This window comes from Corapipo altera, unplaced genomic scaffold, assembly GCF_003945725.1.
Source record: "Corapipo altera isolate COAL_440 unplaced genomic scaffold, ASM394572v1 55, whole genome shotgun sequence".
Classification (NCBI taxonomy): Eukaryota; Metazoa; Chordata; class Aves; order Passeriformes; family Pipridae; genus Corapipo; species Corapipo altera.
The window spans coordinates 5201332-5225462 of NW_020884882.1; the positions used below are offsets into that span (position 1 = coordinate 5201332).

The 24131-nt window shown below is 38.0% G+C and overlaps 2 protein-coding genes across 7 annotated transcripts in view; both read right to left on the reverse strand.

The window, feature by feature from the left end:
• Positions 1–3637: 3637 nt before the first annotated feature.
• On the reverse strand, positions 3638–13799 carry ASB14 (ankyrin repeat and SOCS box containing 14). 3 transcript variants are annotated; one of them, XM_027640050.1, is made up of 10 exons: positions 13474–13799; positions 11693–11895; positions 11122–11177; positions 10316–10447; positions 10060–10218; positions 7920–8165; positions 6466–6637; positions 4960–5503; positions 3945–4098; positions 3638–3851 (listed from the first exon to the last, which is right to left on the reverse strand). In XM_027640050.1, the coding sequence occupies exons 2-10, from the start codon at positions 11818–11820 to the stop codon at positions 3658–3660; spliced, it is 1785 nt and encodes a 594-aa protein (XP_027495851.1). In that variant the 5' UTR covers positions 11821–11895; positions 13474–13799; the 3' UTR covers positions 3638–3657. The 3 variants fall into 3 exon arrangements, with proteins under 3 accessions (XP_027495851.1, XP_027495852.1, XP_027495853.1); XM_027640051.1 differs by lacking the exons at positions 11693–11895; positions 13474–13799 and having other exon boundaries at positions 11123–11177; XM_027640052.1 differs by lacking the exons at positions 10060–10218; positions 10316–10447; positions 11122–11177; positions 11693–11895; positions 13474–13799 and having other exon boundaries at positions 6561–6637; positions 7920–8027.
• A 411-nt stretch (positions 13800–14210) lies between these two features.
• DNAH12 (dynein axonemal heavy chain 12) overlaps positions 14211–24131 on the reverse strand; it is a 60636-nt gene continuing 50715 nt past the window's right edge. For 3 of the 4 annotated variants that reach the window (XM_027640041.1, XM_027640040.1, XM_027640042.1), the window contains 13 exons: positions 23275–23419; positions 22890–23040; positions 22361–22614; positions 21714–21854; positions 20799–20936; positions 19736–19969; positions 19135–19320; positions 18508–18611; positions 17151–17355; positions 16819–16956; positions 16210–16301; positions 15904–15971; positions 14211–14786 (listed from right to left, as the gene is read on the reverse strand). In XM_027640041.1, the coding sequence (XP_027495842.1) occupies positions 14596–14786; positions 15904–15971; positions 16210–16301; positions 16819–16956; positions 17151–17355; positions 18508–18611; positions 19135–19320; positions 19736–19969; positions 20799–20936; positions 21714–21854; positions 22361–22614; positions 22890–23040; positions 23275–23419 (2047 nt within the window). In that variant the 3' untranslated portion in view covers positions 14211–14595. The remainder of the gene's footprint in view (positions 14787–15903; positions 15972–16209; positions 16302–16818; positions 16957–17150; positions 17356–18507; positions 18612–19134; positions 19321–19735; positions 19970–20798; positions 20937–21713; positions 21855–22360; positions 22615–22889; positions 23041–23274; positions 23420–24131) is intronic. The other variant, XR_003527149.1, reaches the window with a different exon arrangement.

Sequence of the window (24131 nt, forward strand, 5' to 3'; positions counted from 1 at the left end):
CTGTATGGGATTTTTCAGATTCAGCAATACATGATTGGAATTATTCCATTTGATTTTCAGGCTTTCCATTGCCTGAAATGTAGTTTCCCATTGCTGTTAAATGTGGTTTTCTAAAAGAGACAGCATAGGAGTGAGGTGCATTGCACTTGTGTTGGATGGTTTTCATCTTAACCACTTAAAGAAGGGGACATGATTGAAGAGAGTAAAGAAAACAGATTGATCTTCATGAATGAAATGAGTGGGTTGGTTTTTTTGCTTATTTAGGGGAGTTTCACTGGTATAAAATGAGCAAGAAGGTCAGCAGAGGGGAGGAAGTCAGATGGGAATGGTGCATTGAGTTATCAGGGGGGTGAGAGCTTTGCCCAAGGGAAGGATCACACAGCTCTATAATTAGAATTCTCTCAAGGCAAAAGGAGCTGCTGAGTTATTATCCATGGTCTCCTTCCCAAAATAAAAAACTATTTGGTACCTTTTCTTCCTATGAGGTCTAGAACTACTTCATTAGAAAACAGTTTTGTTAATTAAAAAAAGAAATCAGAATGCTTAGTATTTTCCTTGAGAACATGACTTTTACTGGGAACACCTTGTGTTCTGCTGGGAACTGCTGTGGTAGGATTTCATCACCTGAGCATTTTATTATTGTGACTAAATTACTGGTTGATTTCCTCTCCTGTGATTTATTTCTCCTGTTTATTATTTCCTACTGCCTTTTACTCAAAGGCTGATCTTTCAAGTACTTCCACCTGAAGCTGTAGTTTGCTTCATGTGCATCTACTATTATTTTAGTCACTCCTGAAAACATTCTTTCAAGTCCATGATTTTGAAGTGACTTTGTGCAGGTACTGACTGGCAGAGGTGTTCAGGATTAACTTGTTATGTTGCTAATTTCAGCCTCATAGTTCCTGCCACAATTTTAGCCCTTAGGTGAGGGGATGTTAACCTTGTAACTCTGTAGGTTTTCATGCTGCAGAACAAGCAAGTCTTGCTGTCAGCTGTTTCAAGCTACATACATTCTTTATGTATGTAATGGCATGTATATAAAACATATCCAGTGTGCTTATGGGTGTGCATTTTATTGCATTATAGATAATCCCTGGCACTCCTCTGTGGGCTCTGGTAGATGTGGCCAAGTCTAAAGCAGAGCACAAGGGCAAAGTCATGTACAACTTAACCATGTATAAGTGGTTACAAGCAAGTAGTGTAAAGTCATTTGAATGTCATAGTCTTGCTTCTTTAATCTGTTTAGGTTTGAAATTGTATCAAGACAATTTACTATCTAACAGTAAAGTAATATTTCAGGGTTAAGGAACATTTCCTCTTATAAAGTTGTCAGATTTTGTCAGATTTTCTCTTTATATGGATGTAAACTCAGAGCTGAAAATCCTGAAACAGCTGAAGCGATTTATGAAGCTATAATTTATGTACATTGATATAAAGAAGTAAATTTGACTGTGTTTATGTTTTAAGGTAAATTCTGATTAAGTAGTTGCACAGAATTTGGGAAGAGCCAATGGAGAAAACTGTTAACAATATAGTCTCTTGTTATTTCAGAAATAAGTCACGTAGAGAAAGAAAACCTGCCACTGCTTAGTGAATTTAATAGAGATATTGTCTAGCCTGACAGCAAAAGCTGATATTTTATATTATTTCTCTTGATCTATATTACAAAAATTCTTGCAAGGTAATTAGTCTCCAAGGCTTTTCTTTTTAATCAAGCACTAAGTTGCTTTTCTTTTTTCCTTTGCCACAGTGGTATCTAAGTTGTCATGACAAGAATAAGTCAGTGTGTCATTGTGAATGCACTTGTATTCCTAATGAACTTTGTATTGCAAGACAAGGACTTTGTACAATCTTTCTGGTCATTTTTATAATAGAGTGGAGTGGTCAAATTCTTACAATGATGTTCTGGATTGGTCCTGTTCTGGTGAAATGTCAGTGATTTTTGCAATGTTTGAGACTGACTTGCACATTTTCCCTGAATAGCTGTATTAAAAACCACCAATGGCATATTTATGTCAACTCTGATTGTTGTGTCTTAATCTTGGAAACATGGACAGTAACCCTATTGTGCCAGGGCTCCAGTCAGCATTTTGTAGATTAAATAAAAGCTTAACTCTCATAACTTTCTGGGTGGGACTTGTACTGATGCAAAAGCCTCCTGCATTTCTCATAATACTGACTTTCAGGAAGTACCATTATTGGTGACAGGACGTGTTCCCTTCCATTAAACAAAGCTCTAACATGCAGTTATCTCCCTCTGTCATCAAGTGTAGCTCAGTTCTCTCCATTTCCATACCTATTGCCAGATAACCTCAGAGGAAGTTGTTATACTTGGGAATGCTGATAACTTATTTTTGCAACAATCCAGGGCTGAAGCTGAGGAGGAGCCATGGCAGGGGCTGTGCAGTGCCCGTGGTGGGGCTGTGGCAGGGGCTGTGCAGTGCCCGTGGTGGGGCTGTCACACAGGACAGTGACAGGCCCTGCAGAGCTGGTGTTATGGGAACAGCACAGCACCAACCTGGGTACTGGACTCACCTTCACGGGCTTCAGTAGGTTACTATATGATAAGCACCATGTAAAAAGCCATGAGTCATAACTACATTATGGTTAAATTTGTATTTTATAAGGTTTGTAGATTTTTCTGGGGAAAAGCAGACTTTTGAATTCTGTAACTTCCGTGATAAAGATGCATGTATAACTAGAAAAAAAAAATATATGCTTACTTGATAATGAAGGAATAAATACTACTAATGCCAAATGTGTTGAACTTCTTTTTTTTTCTAAAATATTGACTGACATTTGCAGTACTGCTAGAAAGAATAGGTGTGCTATAGGTATTCTTAATTCTAAGACTTCCTAAAATAACAGTGCTCCGAAAGCTTAAGCTGCAACTCTATGGAGAGAAACTCCAAAAATTGCAAGCATGGCTTTGGCCAGCACTGTAAAAGGAAAGCCTAGTTCTAGAGAGAAAGTAATCCAAGTCCACTGTGGATGAGAGGAACCAGTCCCTGAGCATGAGCTGCAGAACTAACAGCTTTCAGGAGTGCTGCCCTGTTGAAACACTGGTATGTCACAGGAGCTGCTGGGATAAGCAGAGGTTTCTGTAGCTTAATCCCATTACCTTGCCTAGAATGTGGGATTGCTTGATAGGGTGACCAAAAAAAAAAAACCACCTACTTGAGCTGCTCTTCAGAAGGTCACTGTAGAACCTCACAAATAAAAACTACTTCTTGTCAAAAGAAGAGGAAGTACAAGAGAAAAAAGAACTACGTCCCTTCCTGGTTTTAGTTAAATCCCTGACCTTTTACTAAATCCTCGGTTTAACCCTGCAGTGGGGGTAGGGTTATCTGATCCAACAGGGTTTAACTGAGCAGTAACACAAGGATTGCAGCCCTGCATTTTACATTTCCTCAACATGTCACAGTAGGCATTTAAAATACTGTTGCCACAACTCTCAGGTAGGTCATATTCCAGGAGATACATAGAATGGGATCACCAATATTTACATTTTGGGGTTCTTCCCCAGTTTCTTCAGGGGGCGAGGGGGGAATGCTGGCATTCCTTAATACACATAGGAGATAAAATCCCCAAAGAAAAAAGCAGCTGCACAACAGTCTTATCCACGATAACATTCCCTTCAAAATATAGAGCTAAGACCTATGTACAGCTGAGGTTGTAGATTCCTGTGAAGTTTTCCTGTCCATAAAGGTCATATTCCTTGTACAGTATGTAGTCTTTCAGGCAGTTTGGCAGTGGAAGGAAGGTCATGAAGACAGGACAGCGGAGACGCAGCCGGCCCATGCATTCCCTGATCTTCAGACGACAGAGATGCTTCAGAGAGCGAGGATTTGCTAGAAATGAGAATGCAAATTAAAATTCTACCAGCAAAAAGGCCTCAATGCCCAAACAGCTTGTTTTCATTTCAAATGTAAACGGATACTTACTTAAAATGAAATGGATGTCTGGCCAGAGTTTCTGTTCTTTGAGAACTGCTTCAAGCTTCCAGCAGATCTTGACGTGATCAACGTAGTCTAACATCACTCGCACTACCTTCCCAGACACATGCTTCAGCCAGGACAAGGTTATCACTTCACAGAACTGAGAGAAACAGAATGTTTAATGGGATACTATTCAATACTACTGCAAATGATTTCTGTCTATGCAGGACAAGAGCAACTGAATAACTTGAGGAGAATCCAAGGCAGAACGAGTGTTCTGTCACTCAAGGGGCTTCAGAGGCTGTCATAGCTTGCATTAAGCCTCACCAGTAGAATCTGAAAATCTGAGAGATGGTTATTTTGTACTAGATCCAAAAATAAACTTAAGCAACTGTATATTTGGTACCTAAGTGCTTAAAAAAAAGTGCTACAAATACCTAAGGGGAATTTAGACTCCTGTCCTAGCATGGTGAACAGGGGGATCCACCAGCCCAGTGCACCCCTCAGCCCTTTATCTTTAGGTTAAAGGGTTTATTAGTTTCAAATGGACTTTACAAACTGCTACTCGATGACACTGATGGGTGTCTCCAGGACCCTCTTTAGGTTGGTCCAGGCTTGTCAACTGCTGCTCAGTGCTTATCCTGCCAGCTCCAGGGTCTTTAGAACAGCCTTCCAGTGTTGGTGTTACCGTGCAGGACAAGGCAGGGAGCCAGCCTGCAAGTCCCTGCTCTCACTGCATGGACAAGACTGCTCTGGAAAACCAATGCCTTAGTGATCATTAGATATCATAAGCTATTTTTTCACAAATCAGAAATACAGTTTGCAATCATTTGCTGCCATGAAGCAGGCCTCGTGGCAACATCTATTCGATTTTAAAACCTTGTCTATTCCTCTCTTTATGTATAAACTGCCTTACAGTTTCAAACCTCCCTTTTCTGACGCTGCACTACGTCCCTTTTCATTCAGTTTTAGGAGGGATACTGGTAGCAGCACAGCACACGGAGCCGTGTGCTGCACTCACCATCGTGTCTTTGATGACAGTGGAGGTCCAGCCGTCAGTGACATACTGCGAGTGGCAGTGGTTTCCCCCGGGGCAGTCGAAGCAGCGCTGCACGTTGTACCCGTAGTTGAGCAGCATCCTCAGCATGACCTCGTCCTTCAGGGCGTACTGCAGCGCCGAGGGGAAGTGCGTGGTGTTCACTCTGCAGAAGTAATTCACGTTGGCCCCGTGGCGGAGCAGCAGGTTCATTAACTCGTAATTGCCCATTCTCAGGGCGATTTGCAGACAGTTGATGGGATCCTGGTTTGTCAGGGCTCCGGCGTTCAGCAGCAGCCGCGTGGAACAGAGATCCCCGTTGGACACAGCAAAATACAGGGCTGATTTGCGGTGGTCATCGTAGCCTTTGCGAACTCGCTGATCCAGCATAAAATTGGCATCAAACCCAGACTTGAGGAGAAACTCAAGGCACTGTGGATGTGCTCCTGCTGCTGCTGAGTGAACTGGACTTATCCCACTTTCTTTAATGGCAGCAAAATCAGTAACTGGAACTAAATATTTCAGGGCTCTGAAAAAATCAAAAAAAAGAAGAATCTCAGGTTCTTAAACATATTGCTTCACTTAATTCATCTTGGAATTTCTCTGTGTTGCTGGACTTCAGAATTCATCATGACTAAAAATCATCTTAATCTACTAAATCAGTACCTTGACAAGTATTGACTTGAATTGCTAACAATTAAATTTCAATGGATACTGACTTAACACCTGCTACACATAAAATATTATTCTATTATACTATAATAGAATAAAAATATTAATCTGTATTCCATTTATATTTATTTATTTATTTGTTTATTTCATTAACAACCCCACTCCTTGCTAGAGGTTTTCTTTTCAACAGAAGCTTTTCCTAAATGTCAAGAGCACAATGTTATTGCTTAACCTGTAGGAATTAGGTAATTAATAGAATATACTATATTTTAACATGAATACATATAATCTAAAATATAATATATATATTTAAGTTTAAATGTAACTTAATACATTTAAAATATTCCCATAGGAATTAAGAATCCTCAGATTCTTGTTTCTCACTTACTGGTTGTGATTTTAGCTAAAATATCTTCCAGTAACCTTACTGTCTTTTAAAAAAGGATAACTCTTATTCCCTAACTCTATTTGCCTATTTGGTATATTCACCTTGCTGTGATAGGATGGAAATGAGACACAGACCCAAAGAGAGTGAGGACATCCCGAGAGTGAGGACATCCCAAGAACCTCAGCATCAGCCTTGACAGTGTTATTATTTGTGACAACTAGGGAAATACTACAGGGATTAAAACGTTTAGGATAAAGTGATTTTATGCTGACTGGTCTCTTACATTCAGACACAGAATGGTATATTTACACAGTCAAATACAATTCCTTGTACAAAACTTCAGATTTGCTGCCTGCTTTGAATGAGAGAGAATTAGCAAAATTAATATTTCTGGTATCATTATTACTTGACTTTTAAGTATATTAACTCACAGAAAGTGTCCTCTATATGCAGCTCTGTGGATTGGCAAATGACCCGAGTGCTTTGGTACATTGGCATCAGCCCCATATTCTAGTAAAAGACTCACAGAATCTGGATTTCCTCCTCCTGCTGCTTCAAATAATACAGAAGCACAATCCATTGCCTGTGAAAGAACATCTGCACCTGGAAAGAAGCAGTGAGGATTTTCAGAGGAGTCACTGTACACACCCAGCCATAACGAATGTCTCCAACCCTCCAGTGATGGGTATTGGGAATTTTATTCTTCACCAAATAAAACCAATGTGGGCACAAACCTTCATGCTGGATCCTTGATTTTAGATGTGTTTATGTAATCCTGGGGACAAGATGGTCCAAATTGCTTTGAATACAATTACATGGTAAGAATTGCTGCTAGAACTGGGCCAGCAAGTGGTTTGGTTCTTATTCATCCAAACAATTGCTTTTTGGCTTACATAGAATGCTCTTCAAATCTTTTACTTTACAAAGACCAGACAGATAGAACTGTAAATATGAGAGAACTCATCAAAAAGTTCATGCAATCCAGTTCCAGTGCTGCTGGACCACCATGTAAAATTCCCCACAATAAATGTTGTCAGGCCTTCCCTAAGGTGATCTGTCCACATGAGAAAACAATAGAGCATTTAAAAACAATTACGAATACAAAATATTTGTGAAATAAAATATTAATATATTATTTTAACCTTATAAAATGCGATTTTTATCAGGCCTTTACTTAACTACATCACAACAACCCTCTTGGTGCAGATAGCACTTAATATTCTTTAGTAAGGCGAGTTATTTCTGCTGCTGTTTCTAAAGGCATATCTTACAATAATCAGTTTTAATCCAATCACAGAACTTGCAGAAGACTAATAAAAATGTATGTAAATAGACTAAATACTTTAGCCTATGTATATGGGTACTGAGATAAGAACAATTTTTTGCCTTTGCATTCAGGAATACTTTTCTCTGTTGGGACAAAGACTCTGTCCCATTTGGGCTTTAAGCATTTCAGTACTGCACGTGTGGCTCCCAATTTCTATTCTCTTGAAGAACACCACCACTGAAGCTACATGTTACTAAAAACAGAACCACAGAGTAGTTGAGATTGGAAAGGATCTCTGGAGAATGTTCAGTCCAGCCCTGTGCTCAAGCAGGGGCAGCGACAGCAGGTTGCCCAGGACAGCATCCAGTCAGGGTTTTAGTGTCTCCAAGGAAGGAGATTCCACAAATCCGTGTGACCTGTCCCAGTGTTCAGCCACCCTCCCAAGACAGAATATGTCAGGTTTCAGTTGGTGCCCATTGCCTCTTGTCCAGTTATTGGGCACCACTGAGGAGAATCTGGCTCTGCATTCTTTACTCCATCCCATCATTTATAACCCTGATGACAGACCCCAACCCTGAGCCTTCTCTCCCTGTAAGATCCTACATTATAAAGTCTTACCTTTTTGCAGCAAGAGCTCCATAATTTCTGTGTGTCCCATCTGTGCAGCCAGTGCTAGAGGTGTGAGCCCATATCCACTGCGAGGGTCAGGATCTGCTCCAGAATGAAGGAGAAGCTCTACCAGCTCCTTCCTGCCCAGTCTGGCTGCCTCGTGTAGAGCAGTTCTCTTGTGGACACACTGCAAATCCACTTTGGCACCAGATCTTATCAACAAGGAGGCAATCTCATAGGAATCCTGTTTAATTGCTGTAGCACAACAAGCAAAGCATCAGACAGAATGTTATTCAATGCTATTCCATGCACTGTGGCTTCTGCAATGTGGCAGCTCAGGAAAGCTGTTCCTGCAGTGCTCTTTATACACTGAGAAACGTCACCCTACACTGAAAGGTTTAACTCATCAACGAGTCTGTTCTTTGCTTCCAGGACAGCACTAACCATAAAAATAAACCATGTTATGGTAATATCTCTCTGTAATCCTCTGTTGTGTTTGGTGATGGAACAGAACACAGCTTTCCTTACCACTAGATGGAGGCCACATCCAGGGCCTTAGTGGAGTCAGGAGCTGTCAGCAGAGCTCCATTTAAACTTCATAAGCAGTTACTACAATATGAAACAAAGTTTAAAATTATTGTGTCATATACCTTCTTAGCTTAATAAGCCTGAACTGTTGAGTCTGTAAGGATCTTAAAAGAGAAAATTGTATTGGCTCCAGGGAATGGAATGAATAAGCAACACCTTTCCCTCCTTCTCTCTTTGATCTTCCAGGCTGTGCAGGGTAGCAAGTGTCCTTCATCAAGACAGATTAGGCTGAGAAGCTTCATATGCCACAGCTGCTTGAAGTACCCCTGACAGCATCCTGTGATATGAGCTGTGATGTGCCATTATCTGGAACCTACACAGCAGCTTTAGATAAATCCCATTCATCCCCATCTTGTGGGATGATGCATTTTAATATTGGGCACTTCAAAAATGTCTAGGAATTCTCTACATCTTTTGTAAGCAGGTGGCCCTGACTAGAAGCTTCAGCCATTTCACAGGGATAGACTGGGGGTCCTATAGATGGTTGGTAGGCTCTTTTTCTTTAACAACAGTTTGGAAAAAAACCCCTCTTCCAATACTGAAAAATGTACAGGTTAATCCAAGAAACTTATAGTGCTCCTTTAGAACTCAGATAATGAGAGCACACTTTCATTTTTTTGGCTAGGATTCAGTAAGAATTATGGCATCATAGCCCAAACTGAGGGAAGTAAATGAAATGAACACAGAACACTTTTGAAAAACATTTTGGCAAAATATGGTTCTTTGCAAATGAAGAATTACAGTTCTTGTGCATGATCCAATTGAAGTGGTATCCACACAGAGTGGTCCTGGGTATGGGACCCTATTCTTCAATTACAAAACATTAAAGAGAACTGAACTGAGAATTTTGGCTTCACTTGTCATGCTTGGATTTGTGCCAGCAAGGTCTAAATAGGGCCAAACACTGTTTTGTGCTCTCCATACTGCAGAGAAATCAGGCTGGTTTGCTTTATTTTTGGAAAATCAAAAGCCATTATCATGGGTTTTGGAGAAAGAGAGGCTGATGCAATGGAAGAAATACCATGTTGGGCAGAGAATAGGAATGTTTTATGCCTGCAGACATGGAGGGCAGTAATAGCATGAAGAAGGACCTGGTTGCCTGGCACCACTGCATAAATGATGCCAAGGAAAGCAGAGGATGACCCTCTGCACTTCATGGAGAAAGCTAATTGATTCACTGGGGGAAAAATGTATGTTCAACCTGAACTTCAAACTCTTTGCAACTGAGGAATGAAAGGCAGTAGGCATCTGGAGCTCTCTACATTGGATCAGACTTCATGGAAAAATATTTTACTTCTCCCAGTTCCATGTTCATGGGAAAACTTCAATTAATAAATAATACAAAGAACTTTGTGATGACAGACCCTAACTTGGAACAGACAACTTATTTGAAGCCCTGATATCATCTAAGAAAACAGACAAGGGCAGACACATTCAATGCTGAGATTAAAATTTTTCCTTCTTATAGCAAAATATTTTAATAATAATTCAAACTAAACTCTAAAATGTGTATGATCTCACCTAATTCCCTCACCTCTCCACCCCTAAATAAGGTATTCACCTATAACTAAAGGAGAATCTCCCTCTTCATTCTTAACGTTGGGATTGCAGCCATTGAACAGGAGCAAGCAGACATTGTCCACAAGGCAATTCCTTACTGCCACCAGCAGAGGTGTTTCCCCTTTTAGAGTGGTCTGTTCCCACGTACCGGCATGGGAGGCTGAAATGCAGAACAGCAGAACACATTTGAATATGGGTGATTGATTAAACTCACTTTTGTAAAAACTTTTTGGTGGAAAACCAGGAGGACTCCATACCTTTCATAGTTATTTCAAGGATGTTCTTATTTAGCTGTGCTGCAGCTTCATGCACAGGAAGCCAGCCTTGCTCATCTGCTTCTTCAAAGGCAGAACTGTGCTTCACCAACTTCTTCAAGGCCTCTTCTTGGCCTGTGGTGTTTTAAGACAGACACATATCCCATTACTAACCATAAGACAAAATTCAGGCAACTAATACACTGAGTGTCATTTATCTCATCAGTGTATCTAGAATAAACAACCTGCTTTGTCAGAGCAATTTTTTCTCAGAGGAAAGTTTACATGAATGGAACAATCAATGATCAACATTGACTCCCAAAGTGTTTTGAATTACACATGGAAAAAACTTACTTACAATAACATTACTAAAATATTTCAAGTACAATCCTCTCGTGAGCAATATTGCATCTCATATTGGAAAACACTAAAGTTTTGCAGTTAAGGGACAGTATTGGAACACTTTTCAGGTAGAGAAAGCTTTTTAATCTGTGTATCTTGCAAAGTGAAAAATTGACTAATCAATTTATACTTAAAAATTGTTTATTTTAAAAGAAAGGCCTGGAATTTTCCCTTAATTTCAGGAGATGAAGCACTGGAATTTCTGAAAAGGGTGACACTTGAACCCATCCCATTACCATAATCCTATCTAATAAGTTAGTTTGGATGTCCTGGTTTTAGTTGTCTTATTCTTCCCAAGACTATATAAAGAAAAACTGCACTTAGATCAGGTGATCAAACACCCCAAATGTAGGCATTGCTCAGCAATTCCCAGGAGTACAGGCTTAGTGTGGGGTATTTGTACTTAACTGTCTGAATTGCTGCAATTATCTTTCCATGTTCTTCACTTGCAGTAGACTGGAAACTGCACAAACAGAACAAGAATAGAGTGAGAAGTAAAAATTAATGTGAAGTTCAGGATATAATTATACCTTAATTTAAATACTCAAGTCTAGACTACATGTTAGATTTCTCTAAGTTACATCAATTTTGTCAGGGTTTATCACATTAAAACAGTTTTTTGCTGGTCTTTCCCTGACAGTATAAATATTGAATTTTTCACATAACAAATTAAATACTAAGATGAGGGGAAGCTACCATATTAATCTAATTTTACATCACCTACTTATCCTCTTCATAAAGCCTTGTACTCCTTTAGATATTGATGTAACATCACCTGAAAGGTTCATACATTCCCATATTTTCAAGGAAACAGGTATACTTTTTCATGGAGAACTCAGACCAAGTGAGCTACCAATGGTTTCCAGTACCCATGAGACAAGGTCAGAGCAATCCAACATAGGGAGTCACAAAGGAAAGAAAGGTTACCACATGCTTACAAGAATGCCAAAACCCAAAATAGAAGCAATAACTTATTACCTTTCAGCCTCTGTTGCACAGTCACTTGTTTCAATTTTATGCCTCTCTTGTAAGCTTTCCTGAATAGCTCGTTGGGTAGGGATTTCTTCATCAGAATTGTCATCAAACATATACACAGAATTATACATGGCAAACCTGGATCACTTTGTGTAGGGAAACACTGCTTTTTAATTGGAAGCAGATGTTAAATCTTCAGGTTCAATCTGAAGTAACAGAAACAGCAGTCACTGTTAGAGTTTCAAGAGAAATGAACACAAAATAAATGAATTGGAACTTCCATCTCAAGCTTCAGCCTTCTCCCAAGGGTTTAGGTTTGCACTGCAGAATTATTCTATTTAGAACAGAGTAAAGGTTTTCTACTCCTGTAGCATATCCCAGCTTTTTTCTCTGTTCCACAGACTGAACATACAAAGAGAACATCTACTTGTTCTGGCAGTGCTTCCTAGAAAGCAACAAAAATAGGCAAAACTTTGCTTTTAGATAAACAGTCATTCCCTCTTAAGTCATTTAGACACTCAAATATCATCACAATCGAGCTCTGATGTTTTCTTAGTGGGAAAACAAATGTGCAATAAAACACAGGATGTTTTTCCTGTTTGTTCACAGCAGGTCTGGAAGGGAAGGGCAAGTGAAGGACATGAAATTTTTTAATAATAGCTCTTGTTCAAACTGTTTCAATAAAGACATTGTTAGGGCAATATCTGGTAGTCAGAAAAGTATTGCAGATTTGTGCTATTATGTGCACCACCCATCCAACTGAAACAACAACAAACATACTTGGAAAAACACCAACTTCACCACCTTATGTACCAAATCTACTGCCTTTTACAACAGATAAACTCACAATTCTGCCTCCATCCATGCATGCCTGTTTGCTTCTGATACTTTTAAGGGATATATCCAAAATACTGCAACAGTATATATCCAAATACAAGCAGAAATAAAACACACTGGTGTAACCCCAACTGAGTTAGTAACACAAAAAAGCTTAAGAGTAGCATTATTTAAAACAAAACAAAAAAACCCCAAAATCCAAACACATAAAACTTCTCCATATTTAAAGGATTCAATTGAAGATTGCAAGACAAACAATGGAGCACAGAATTAAATCCAACTGGTACTATATTAAGTCTAAATGTTAAAATTTAAGAAGAAATAATAAAAAATTATTAACGATCAAACTGATCACTAAATAGCATAATGGATGGAGATATACTCTGTTAAGCAGTCCCACTGTCCTTCTGTATATTCAGCTACATGCTATTATAGGTTAAAATCACAGATGGTCTATTAGGCTCAAACCTCTCATCTGTTTTACCTTATCAAAACATCCACCTCTGTCTTCCAAGACAGCTGGCCTGAAAGAAACCCTCAAAACTACAGGGAAAAATAAAATAAAGTAAATAAGTAAAACTGAAAGCAAATAAACAAATTGGCAAAACGAATGAGCACAACAAAATTAAGGAAGTTGTCAACATGCCACTTACAAAGTTTGGAGTAATTCTAGAAACATCCTAAAGTTGGGCAGCAGTAATTCACAGCAAACCTGCAGCATTTAATTTGTTACCTGATCCACCTAATGTGTGATTGCAAGGCCTTGCTCTGTAATAGCACATGTAGCAAAGAAGAGAAATATTATTAGCAACATACACAGACTGTTAGTAATGGATTATACTATGGCACAGTGAGTACAGAAACATTTTAAGTCTAGACTACTTCTTTTTCACAAATTGACTACTAATTTTCCTATGAATTGAGAAAAATATACTGGTTTTCCTCACCTTCTGAAAGAGGGAAGACCTCACACTTTGAAGAAGTAATTATTAAGTTGAAAGTGATATTTTCAGGATTGCAAATGATCTCTGTAGAGCCCATGTCCATTAATAGCTCCCTATAAATACCCGATCATGAGACAGGCTGGGACTTTGTCCATGTTTCTTTCACACAGGCCAGTAATGTTTAATAATCTGACCTGACAAATGGTATCAACAAAAGAAGGAATTAAAAGTCCAGTTTCCTCGTAAAAATTCTCATGTTTTTGGAATGAGAATTTGAGAACTATAGCAGTAACTATTACATTATGAAAAGAAAATTCTTAAGTGCTGTCCTAAAAGAGAAAACTGAAGACAGTGTTAGGAGCTTACTTAAAAGGGTAAGACAGGATAAAAACCAAAACCAGTAAAAGTAAACATGCACAAGCAAATAAAATCAAGCCAAAATGCTATTAAAATTATTATGTTTCTGATTGCTTAGTCACAGTTCACAGTAATATAAATAGAAAAGCAAATGAGAAATAAACAGAGTTTTTAAAGGAAAAATGAGTTTCAGAAAGACAGACTTACACTGGTGTAACACCCAACAAAGGGAAATGAGGGAATAAGATGCCCAGTTATAATAGTGATGGCAGGATGGAGTTATTCCCACTGTATGTTACAGAGGGATACATACAAAGAAATGATGATGTATCTGAATGCAAGGTGGAAAGAGTTCCTTGCTAGAGGAAATCTAGAAAGAATTCTTGAGTAATTTTTTTTTTATTTTTCAAGAAAACAAATGTGCAGAATCAACTTTATTGCCTGTAATGTTTCTCTCAGAAAGTGCAGACTACTTTCATATTCCATTAAGATACATTTTGTGATATTTAACTAAGGCATAAAACTGATGTTCACACAACAATAATATTACCAAGGGCTAAAATCCTACTTGTTTTTTTACAGATTGTAAAGACACTAATAATAACAACACATATTTAACTAAGACAAAATATTGAGGATCAGAAAGTATTTGTAGCCCTCTTAATATAAAAAACTCCAGATGTTTCTTTTACACACTGTGTTCCACTTCCTGTATAAGCCAACAAAAAGAACAGGATCTTGTGGAGTCTGGATCTGGAGTGCCCAGAGTCAGTCATCCAGCTGGCAGAGCAGTGCAACCCCTCTCTTGATCCAGTGCTGGACGGGTTTGTCCGTGTTGAGCCTCAAGGCAATGACGAAGTTGGTGGAATGACCAGTGGTAGACAAGACTCCTTTGCGCTCACTTGTCTTGTAGAGTGGGCAAACATAGGCATTGGATTCCTTTATGTCCGATTTTGGAGCTTCAAAAGAACCCCAAAGTAATCCATTACATTCAGCAGATCTATTCACACAAATATAATCTACATGCAAATATTAAGTATTTTCAGTAACATCTTTAAAGCTAAAGAAAAATGTAAAATTGTTTTGTAGCAACAGAATAAAATTATCCCACTTCTTTTTTTTTGTGTTCTCTTATGTGGTTTCTTTTGTTTTTAAATGCAACTAATTTATCCACAATCTGTTTTCAGGATTCAGTGCCTTCCTGTGATTCTACCATCTTTGTAATACTCAAAGAAACATTAAATCTGCATAGTTACCTAGTTTAACCACAGATTATACATGAGCTCTACAAGAATTCTGGTCCAGCTGCCACAGAAATAACTGCAATTCAAGTCACCTGAGATCCAAGGACAGAACTCTGCAGGAACTCTTTGTATGCCCAGACTGCTTACATGGAACTTGTGCAAAGCCTAAAACCATGCAGGTCTGAGCAGATTCATCCAACCTCAAGAGAAAGCACAGGCAGAAAAATTTTTCTGGGAAAAATTTTTAAGACTGCCTATTTGTTGACAATGGCTAAGTTTTAACAGTTGCAGTAGAAAGTTGTGATTATGTGAGTAAGTAAAACAGGGATTTACTCCTGATCAAAGAAAACAAGAGTTGTGAAAAACTACTTACTAGTATGAGAGGCAGTCGGTATAGCAGCTAAAAATAACCTGAGCAAACCTTGGTAAATCACATGAGGTAAAATACTGAGTCTGTAAGTCAGTTGAAAGTTCCCCTCAACTTGAGTAGAGCCAGGAATTCAAGTACCATGTGCTTTCCTACCCAAATTAACCTTTTGCTGAAAAACAGATTGGGAGCAACCAAACATATTTACAAATGTTCATTTAACTAGTCTTTTCATCTAATTCATAATTCTAAATATCTCTGAGGAGTGGGACAGGCCCAGGGCTCAGACAGGTGGGACCAACCTCAGCGAGCAGGCCCCACTTTTGACAGGAAAGTCTCAGGTCAGATGAACGTGAATTCTGTGCACATTTGGGTACTTGGGTGAGGACACTGATCTTCAGTAAAAAAGGAAACCACTGTTGCAATATCTTGTTGAATAGTTCATATCAGAGAAATTATACTCACTTGGCTTTATCCAAATGATTGGCATGGCGTCAAAGAGCACTTTGGGATACTGCTCAGTCAACATTCCCCTGGGGAGAGAAAGCAACAAAGCAATTATTTGCGGCTTGAGGGGTTTGGTGGGTGTTTTTTGCTTGTTGCTTGATAGGTTGTTGGCTTTTTCTTCCCCATTTTCCATGAACGAGAGAGTATTTAATTTGGTGTGTTATTTCAATAACGTGAAAAGTATCACTCAAAATATTTCAGCCAATCTTGTTTGAGCATCTAAGAAAGCTTTCCAGAACCACAGGAAAAAACTTGGCTACTGACTTTGTCCTGTCCCAGCGAGCTCCGTCTAAAAATAATCCGTGGATATAAACACCGTCTTCTGGGGCAGTATCAGCAGTATCCTGAGGAATAACCTACAAGAAGTAAATTTTCCATGTTATTAAACTTCCCCTGCTCTTTGCTTTTTGAGGCATTATGCCACCAGCCAATTTTCAGATCAATCCAAATTGAGAATAATATAGTAACACCTTCCTTTCAGTGCTATTTTTACTCAAAACCATAGAGAGCAGATTTCTGTGGGTTTGTTAATTGTCTTTATAGAGGTTATAAAATGAGGCTTGAATCACACAGACAAATATGAACCATATAGGCTGTTTTCTTGAGTGGAGGTCCAGGTCCAATGACAGAATTACTTTTCATTACTTTGAATATACCTCTTCTACAGATGTTATATATTATATTATAATTATATATATAGTATATTTTAACATATATATATATGATATGCCAACCTTACCAAAGAAATACATGTATGTCTTCAGACTGCAGTGAGTTAGTTGCAAAATGAATCTTCCAGTCAGGATTTCTTTACTACATCTCACTACATCAGGACTCAGATTAATAAAATATTAATTTATAACTTGTCCATACCTGAAATTCATATCCCAGAAGGTCAATAGGGATTCTGTGTTTCCTAGCATAGTTTTGCATTGCTCCAGTTAGGAAAGCTTGAGTAAAATAGAATCCTGACAGCCAAAAAACAGGGGGCTTCCCTAATTCATACCAATCCTGGAAGGAGAAAAGTGACACATTCAATAATCAGAAATAGAAATCCCACACTCTTTGACAATTTTCTCCATAACTGAACTCAGAAAAATCTAAACAAAGCCTATCCCTCCTTTCCCAATAATCCTTTAACATAAAGGACAAATTATATGAAAAAGCAGATTAAGAAATTGGCAGCCCTGCCTCTTGTACATCACCTGTAGAAACTTCAGCCTTGCCAGCAAATCGACAATGTAGCTCCCTAATGGCTTTAGACTTGGGTAGGAATGTTGTGCCCACTTCTCAGGAACTTTTCCAATAAGGAGACTGCCAGACAGAGCCTCCAGCTCAGCATCCATAACAACCAGTCCTTTAATGGCTTTCTTCAGGTTAATTAGTGTAATACGAATAGTTCGGATTAAACTGGAATTAGAAAATAAAACATTTTTCACACGTTTTGCACGATTTGTAAAACATGACAGTGGCAATGGAAAGAAATGTAAAAAAATTGACTATGGAATCATCTATAGAACTTGTACACCTAATGCATACATACACATACCCACATACATATATATATATACACACACACATGTATACACAATTAGCCACATCTGTCAAGTCATGGATTTGTGCAGATTTATTTAAGACTAGGATCAGTAATAATTTCCTTTGTTATCTCTGATATACTCTGTGTTGTTAGGTAAGAGGATAAATTTGGAACTCCAAATGTATTGACCATATACATTTTGAAGGAAAAAGGTTTAGATTCCAAAAGAAGAGGTGGGTAGGGTCTGGAACAAGGATAACTTGGAGACTGAAGGCCAGAGAGAATTAGGGAGAAAATGGAGCAGAAAGTGTGAAGAGACAAACAGAAAAGGAGGAAGACAAAGAAAAACCAGAAAGAAGGAATGGAGAGGCAGGCAAAGATAAGAAAGAAAATTAGGAAACAAAGTCAAAAAAGAGATCAGGGAACCAAACAGAAAAATGAAAGTGATTACAGGTTTGTAATCCTAGGAGAGTAATTGAGGAAATAAGGTCTAGGGAAAAAAGGCATCAGAAAAAAAGGGCAGGAAAAAGGAAATTTTACAATCAGAAGTATATGAGACAACAAAGAAATACACAGAAATATTTCCATCTATCAAGAAAAAGGTTTCATAAACTATAACTGTGCATGTATTACAGTTTCTAAACCCTTTACCCTACAGGTCAGAAATATGAGGAAAATAAAATATAATTGAAGATAAAGATGGTGAAAGGGAAAGGGAAGTTAAAAAAAAAAAGGAACATAAAAATATTGTTTGCATGCTCTCTTCCCAGAGCTTCCTCACACTCTCTTCTTCTATCATATATTTTTCTCTTTCAGTTCATTTTGCCCCTAGACCATTTTTCCTGACAGCCATCCTACACTCTGACTTTCCACAAGGAGCAGTGGTGCTTGGACTGCAGATAGCACTGCAGACAATTAGAAGGGAACAAAATAAATGAAATATTTCACACAACAGAGCTTACAGTGTATGATTCACAGGAAATTTTTCCTGCAAATAGAGTTATAATAAAATAGAACATTCTTACTGGTTAAATCTTTCCATTTCTTGCACCAGCACAGTGTTCATACTTTCTTCATATCTCACAGGATATTTAAGTAGGCAATTTTCAATGTCAAAATCATTTGGAAGCTGTAAATGACAACATATTTGAAAATCATTCCATATATCATTATGCAATGGTTTTCATCACTCGAGGCATGCAAATGTGAATATTTGCAGAGTAATAATACCACTAAACTTTCTGATTAGTATCTTATCAATACAGTATTCAGTAATTCAATCTAAATAAAAATTACAGGGTTTTTTCATGTTCATCTTTTAAAAACGACTTAGAATTTTTACTATCATGAAAAGTTATGAATCCCATTCAATTTATTAACCTGTTCATATGAATGAATCAACTGTTCCTCAAGTTCTCTTTGCTCTATTTTCTCTCTCTTTCTCCTGTATTCTACCTACTTAATAAAACTTCTTTTAACTGAAATATGCCTGGGATGTGTTACAGCCACACCAGTTCTTACTTGCACATTGCACTAAATTCTTCCCAGAAGGTTTTTCTTCCAACAGGAAATCTATTTGACACTTAAGACTGTAGTTAAGGAATTTCTGCTTCGAAAAAAGATAAATTGAAGTCATTTGTATAATACAATACCTTGCTGAGAATATCATCTGCAATTGCATAAAGGGTGCTGTCACCTCCCCCAGAAGTTCCCTGAGTGCCTCCTCCTTGTGTTAAAAGCAGAGATTCAAAGAGGGTCTTAGTTTCCTGAAGATCTTTTGCAATATCCACATTGTCATGCAAGCCAAATATCTCTGGTTGCTGAGTAAAGGGAAGACTCTAGGACAAAATAATAAACATCTGCATGGATAAAGCAGCACACTACGAATCAGATCCAAGGTTTCTTTAGAAGTCAAGTGAAAAACTACCACTGACTTAACTGCAGGTGGATAAGGACCTTAGCAGCAGGTATTTGCAGGCAATTGCTGGTCATAGAGCCACCACCTCTCATACAAAAAGACATTTCCAAGGAATTCTTGATTATCTATGCTATAGGTCTTCCTACCTACTTACTGATTCCCTCTCAGAAACATTCTGGATCATGGCAAGGATCATACAGGGGTGTTAGGCAAGAAGCCAAGCACACCATTTAATGTTCTGCAAAACCACCTTTCTAAGGCAGAGAAACATTTAAGTATTTCTTTCGTAGTGCTTCATCATTGGAACACTTCAAAAGCTTGTTGCTACCTTTTACCTTAATAAACTCAATGTATTCCTCATATGTGCCTTTTGGTGGAGCATAATAGTTGCCACTGGGAGAAAAAGTGTACCGAGGATTTTCAATGATGTCTGGATTGTAGAAGTCATCGAGCATTGTCAGCAGCAAACGCCTGTCCCAGTCATCTGTCACTCGGCCTCCGTAGTTACACTCCCCAGTCAGGTAAGAGACAGCCTCAAAAGGAACATGGCTGTATTCATTGATGAACAGCTGAAACAGAAGACATGGGTGATTCTAGAGACTTGCCAGATCTGCAGAACAGCAGTGTGACCTAACAGACTAGAAGGTTGGCAGCTACAGCGTGTGCAAAGCTGCACTTTATGGAGTTTTCTCCGTAAGTGTTGGAAATTCAAATTGTGAAATATTTTTTTTTTCAGGAAAAAATTACTATTTAAAATAAAGAGGCATTAATAGTAAAAGCCTCTTATGAATATCAAAATTACTCAGCCATCCAAGTCATTCTTGAATTATTTACAAGTGGATGGTTTTGCAAGTCTAAACTAGATGGGCACTTTTCTGTGCCATAAACAAAGGTGGATTTCACTTAATTTTTCTCCCAGTCTTCAGTACCCTCTGATCTCTTTCATTAACTTCTGTAATTCAGTTGTAACTCTCCTGACTTTTCTACACAGTGCCTACAGAAGATTCAAGGTCAAGTAGTGTTCACCATTTCATCTGGGGGAAGGAGAATAGTCTGAGGTTCTGTTAACTAACAAAAGAAAATTTCTTCCTACAGAGCACCATAACAGGTGACATGGTACTACCTAAAGCACAGTGAGCTCTTATATATGACATTTTAACTTTGATAAAACTCATATACACTTATTATATTCCTTATGTCTATAGGAATATAAATCTCACAAAGAACAAATCTCTTATTTAATTTGTAGTTTTGAATATATTTATAATATGATTAACATTCCTTGCTGAAGTCATTAATATCTATGAACATTTGATGTAACTTCTGTTGCATTGCTTCTTTTGACTACCAGTTGGGCTTCCCAAGGCCAGAGTTACAGGGAGCAATCCATGATTTTACCTGGAGCTGTCTGATACTGATCCTCAAGTCTGATTCATTAAATCCATAGGGTATATTCCAACCAAGAGGCCCAAACTTCCTCCTCTCCTGAACAAGAGCGTGGAAAAAACAAACTCCAAAGAGTAGTTTCTCCCATACCTTTGAGAAAAGCAAATGAACAAAGTATTATTGAGCAGTTACTATTAACTAGTCTGTAGCTCCTGCTGGTGTATAACCTGGACAGAGAACACCAAGTGAGAACCACTCTCTGACTCAGTACAAGCACAGGGCACCACTGAGTGCTCTGTGGTTCTGTGCCCTGGGAACACATGTACACACACAGCTGCCACACAGGCAAGCACATTTAGCCAGTTCCTCAAGTGCCATTACATTCTTCCATGAAAAGGGCAACTGGCTTCACCAGAAGTCAAATAGCACCGGATATTTATTTTTAAGGCTCATTAGACAAACATAAAATACAGATGTATTTTTTAATGCGAGTCTTTAGGTGCAGTCACACCTATATATAGATAACCCATATCCCTGACTGTTTTTCACTTCCTTCAAGGTAATGAGCAGCTCAATGGTTCCTCAGGTATCACTAAAACATCTGTAGAGCTTGGTCCCTGGGAGCAAGAAAAGATCTCCTCAGTGCTTCCCACCTCATCACCATTCAGAGCTTGTGTACATTGTGCACTATGTGTGTAACATGTAAATGATTTAATAAAGCCTAAGAAACCATTTGAAATATTGCCACATGAAATTACCTGGCAGAGGGAATTCTTAACTAATCATCTTCATAATTGCAAAACCTAAACTCACAACCATAGTAAAAAATTTAGCTTATAATATTCACTGGACAGAAATCAATATATCTGTGAATAAAAAAACAAACAAACAAACAAATCCAAAAACTTCAAGAGATGTGCACATTACCAGCTCCTTTCCAGGGCATCCAGAGAAGAACACAGGATCAGAAATAGGATCAGAGAGAAATGACTGAAGCAGGTTTAACCGGAGACCAGTAGGAGGTTCATTTGTCATCTTCACTCCATTCTGCAGAATGGTTACTGGGAACTAGAAGTAAAACCCAGCAAAACTGCATTCAGAAAGTGTGGAATAGATGTTATATCAACAATGTATTATAACTCTGTGTTTGTTACATAAGCAATTATCTGCAAGAAATTACATTTTAAAGAACAACAGCTTATAAAAAGTCTCCAATGCATTAAGAAAGACCTTGCTGTAAGTAACAAATCTGTAGTTTAAAATGTTTTCTAGGTATTCATTACATCACAAATAAAATGTAAGATTAAATATTTGAATTTATGTGAAACAAAAACTTGGTGATAGCAAAACCACACAAAATATCACACATCACAGTATCAAAATATCATAAAGGAAATTTGAGTTTATTATGTTTATAATTATTTTTTAAATGTCTTTTATTGATTAAATTATTTCTTCAAAGCCTCATTGTATTTCAGAGAAGTTCTGCATTACATTCAGGTTTATAAATATTCCCTCAAAACGCCATCAACTTTTCCTTTCCCCAAGTACAGAATGCTGGGCAATGCACATACTTTTGGTGAAGGGTAACTTGTAAGCCAAAGTCTGAAGTCTGGATGACATTTTTCACTGTTAAGCTCCTCACATATTTTCTCCAGCATTGGCATCCAGGAGACAGCTAAATGACAATTTTGTAAACAAACCCAGGTTCCTTCTTCCATTGCTGTTTCAATCATTCTTGTAGCTATAGGTCCTTGTCCTTGTCCTAATGAGATGGACTGAAACTTGTCTCCCACCATCTCTCTGTCATTTGCCAACTTCAGGAGGCCTTGAACAGGAAGCACAAGATTTCAGCATTTCTTCATGAAAAAGAAGTCATAGTAGAAAATAATATATTTAAAAACTTCTATTACTATTTTGTTTAGAGATACTTACAAATTCCCATGCTTAGGGAGCACAGAATTTTACTAGTGTGACATGATACATTCAAATCTACCTGCAGAAAGTGCAAAATAATCCTCCTTGTGTATTGAAGGGGAATTTCAGGTCCCAAAACAGAAAAGCTGTTCTACACTACTGTTTTCTCTTTCTGTGTATACTTACTAGACATAGGATCTGCTCCTGGAGATAGCACAAATATTAAGGGGATTGTAGAATTTGAATCTAAGTAACTTTTTGATAGATCAAAAGGTGGTGGCTCTACAAATTTCTTCCCCAGTTTGTCTGTAACAAATGTTGTTATAGCTGGACTAATCTAGTAAAAAAAAAGCAAATGCAAATCATTAACATAAACATAGATTAAATAATGTCAGACAAAAATTCTCAGGTGATGCTCGTGGTATTTGTATTACTCACTCGAAAAACAAGAATAGCATTGATTTTCTTAGTAAAATACGAAGAAAAGTAGATTTATTATTGTAACAGCCACTGCAAACTATGTTACAAAGCATGGAACAGTCTGCAAACACTCTATAACACATCATTTTACCTTGTCTGGTCTTAAGCACCGAAGAACTATAATCTTTTGTAATTCAGTTAATGTATTATTCAATTCTTCTGGTAATGGAAAGCTTTGGGGCTCTTTGCTGTCATACATTTTTTGCCATTCACCTATATTTTCACAGACGTGACTCCTAGAGAGAAAAACCCCCACAGTTACTGTAAAAATCTGGATTCTTTTTTTATGTTTATCAAAGGCCAATCACATTGTATTATCATATATGCCACTTCATATCTACATCAAAAAATAATCCCACAGTTGAGCTGCTCCATGGTGAATGGTGAAACAAGCTCTTCCCAGCAATTCCCCCATGCTGCTGCTAACAGACTCCACCTGAGAAGTTCCAAGTTGAAAATAAGTTCTGCCCCTTCCTCCAGACAGCACTGCTTGGACCTTCATAGGTCTGGGTGAACTTTCTGGCTCCAGTATTTCAGGAGAACACCATACTTTAACTAAAGAAAATTACCAGGAAATTCAATGAGGGAAACAAATGTATTTTCCTTCCCATAACGTGCAGAGTACTCCTCTGCAATGGACAACTCTCAGACTATCTAAAGGCTGGATCATTATACACATAGTTACTAAAACTCCAAAGGGACTGAAACACCAAACACCTCAAACAATTTCTTCCAACAGAGCAGTGTTTCTGCACTCAGATCCAAATGCACCAAACATTTGCACTCAGCTATTTATATGCAAGACTTGTACAGCCATGCTGGCTCCAGAATTTAGTGTTAAATTCTATTTAAACCCAGGGTGAATTTCTACTTATTTCAGAAGATCAGATTTTACCAGAAAAACTCCTTCCCCAGAACTACACTGGAATTCTGCTCTGGCAGTCCCTG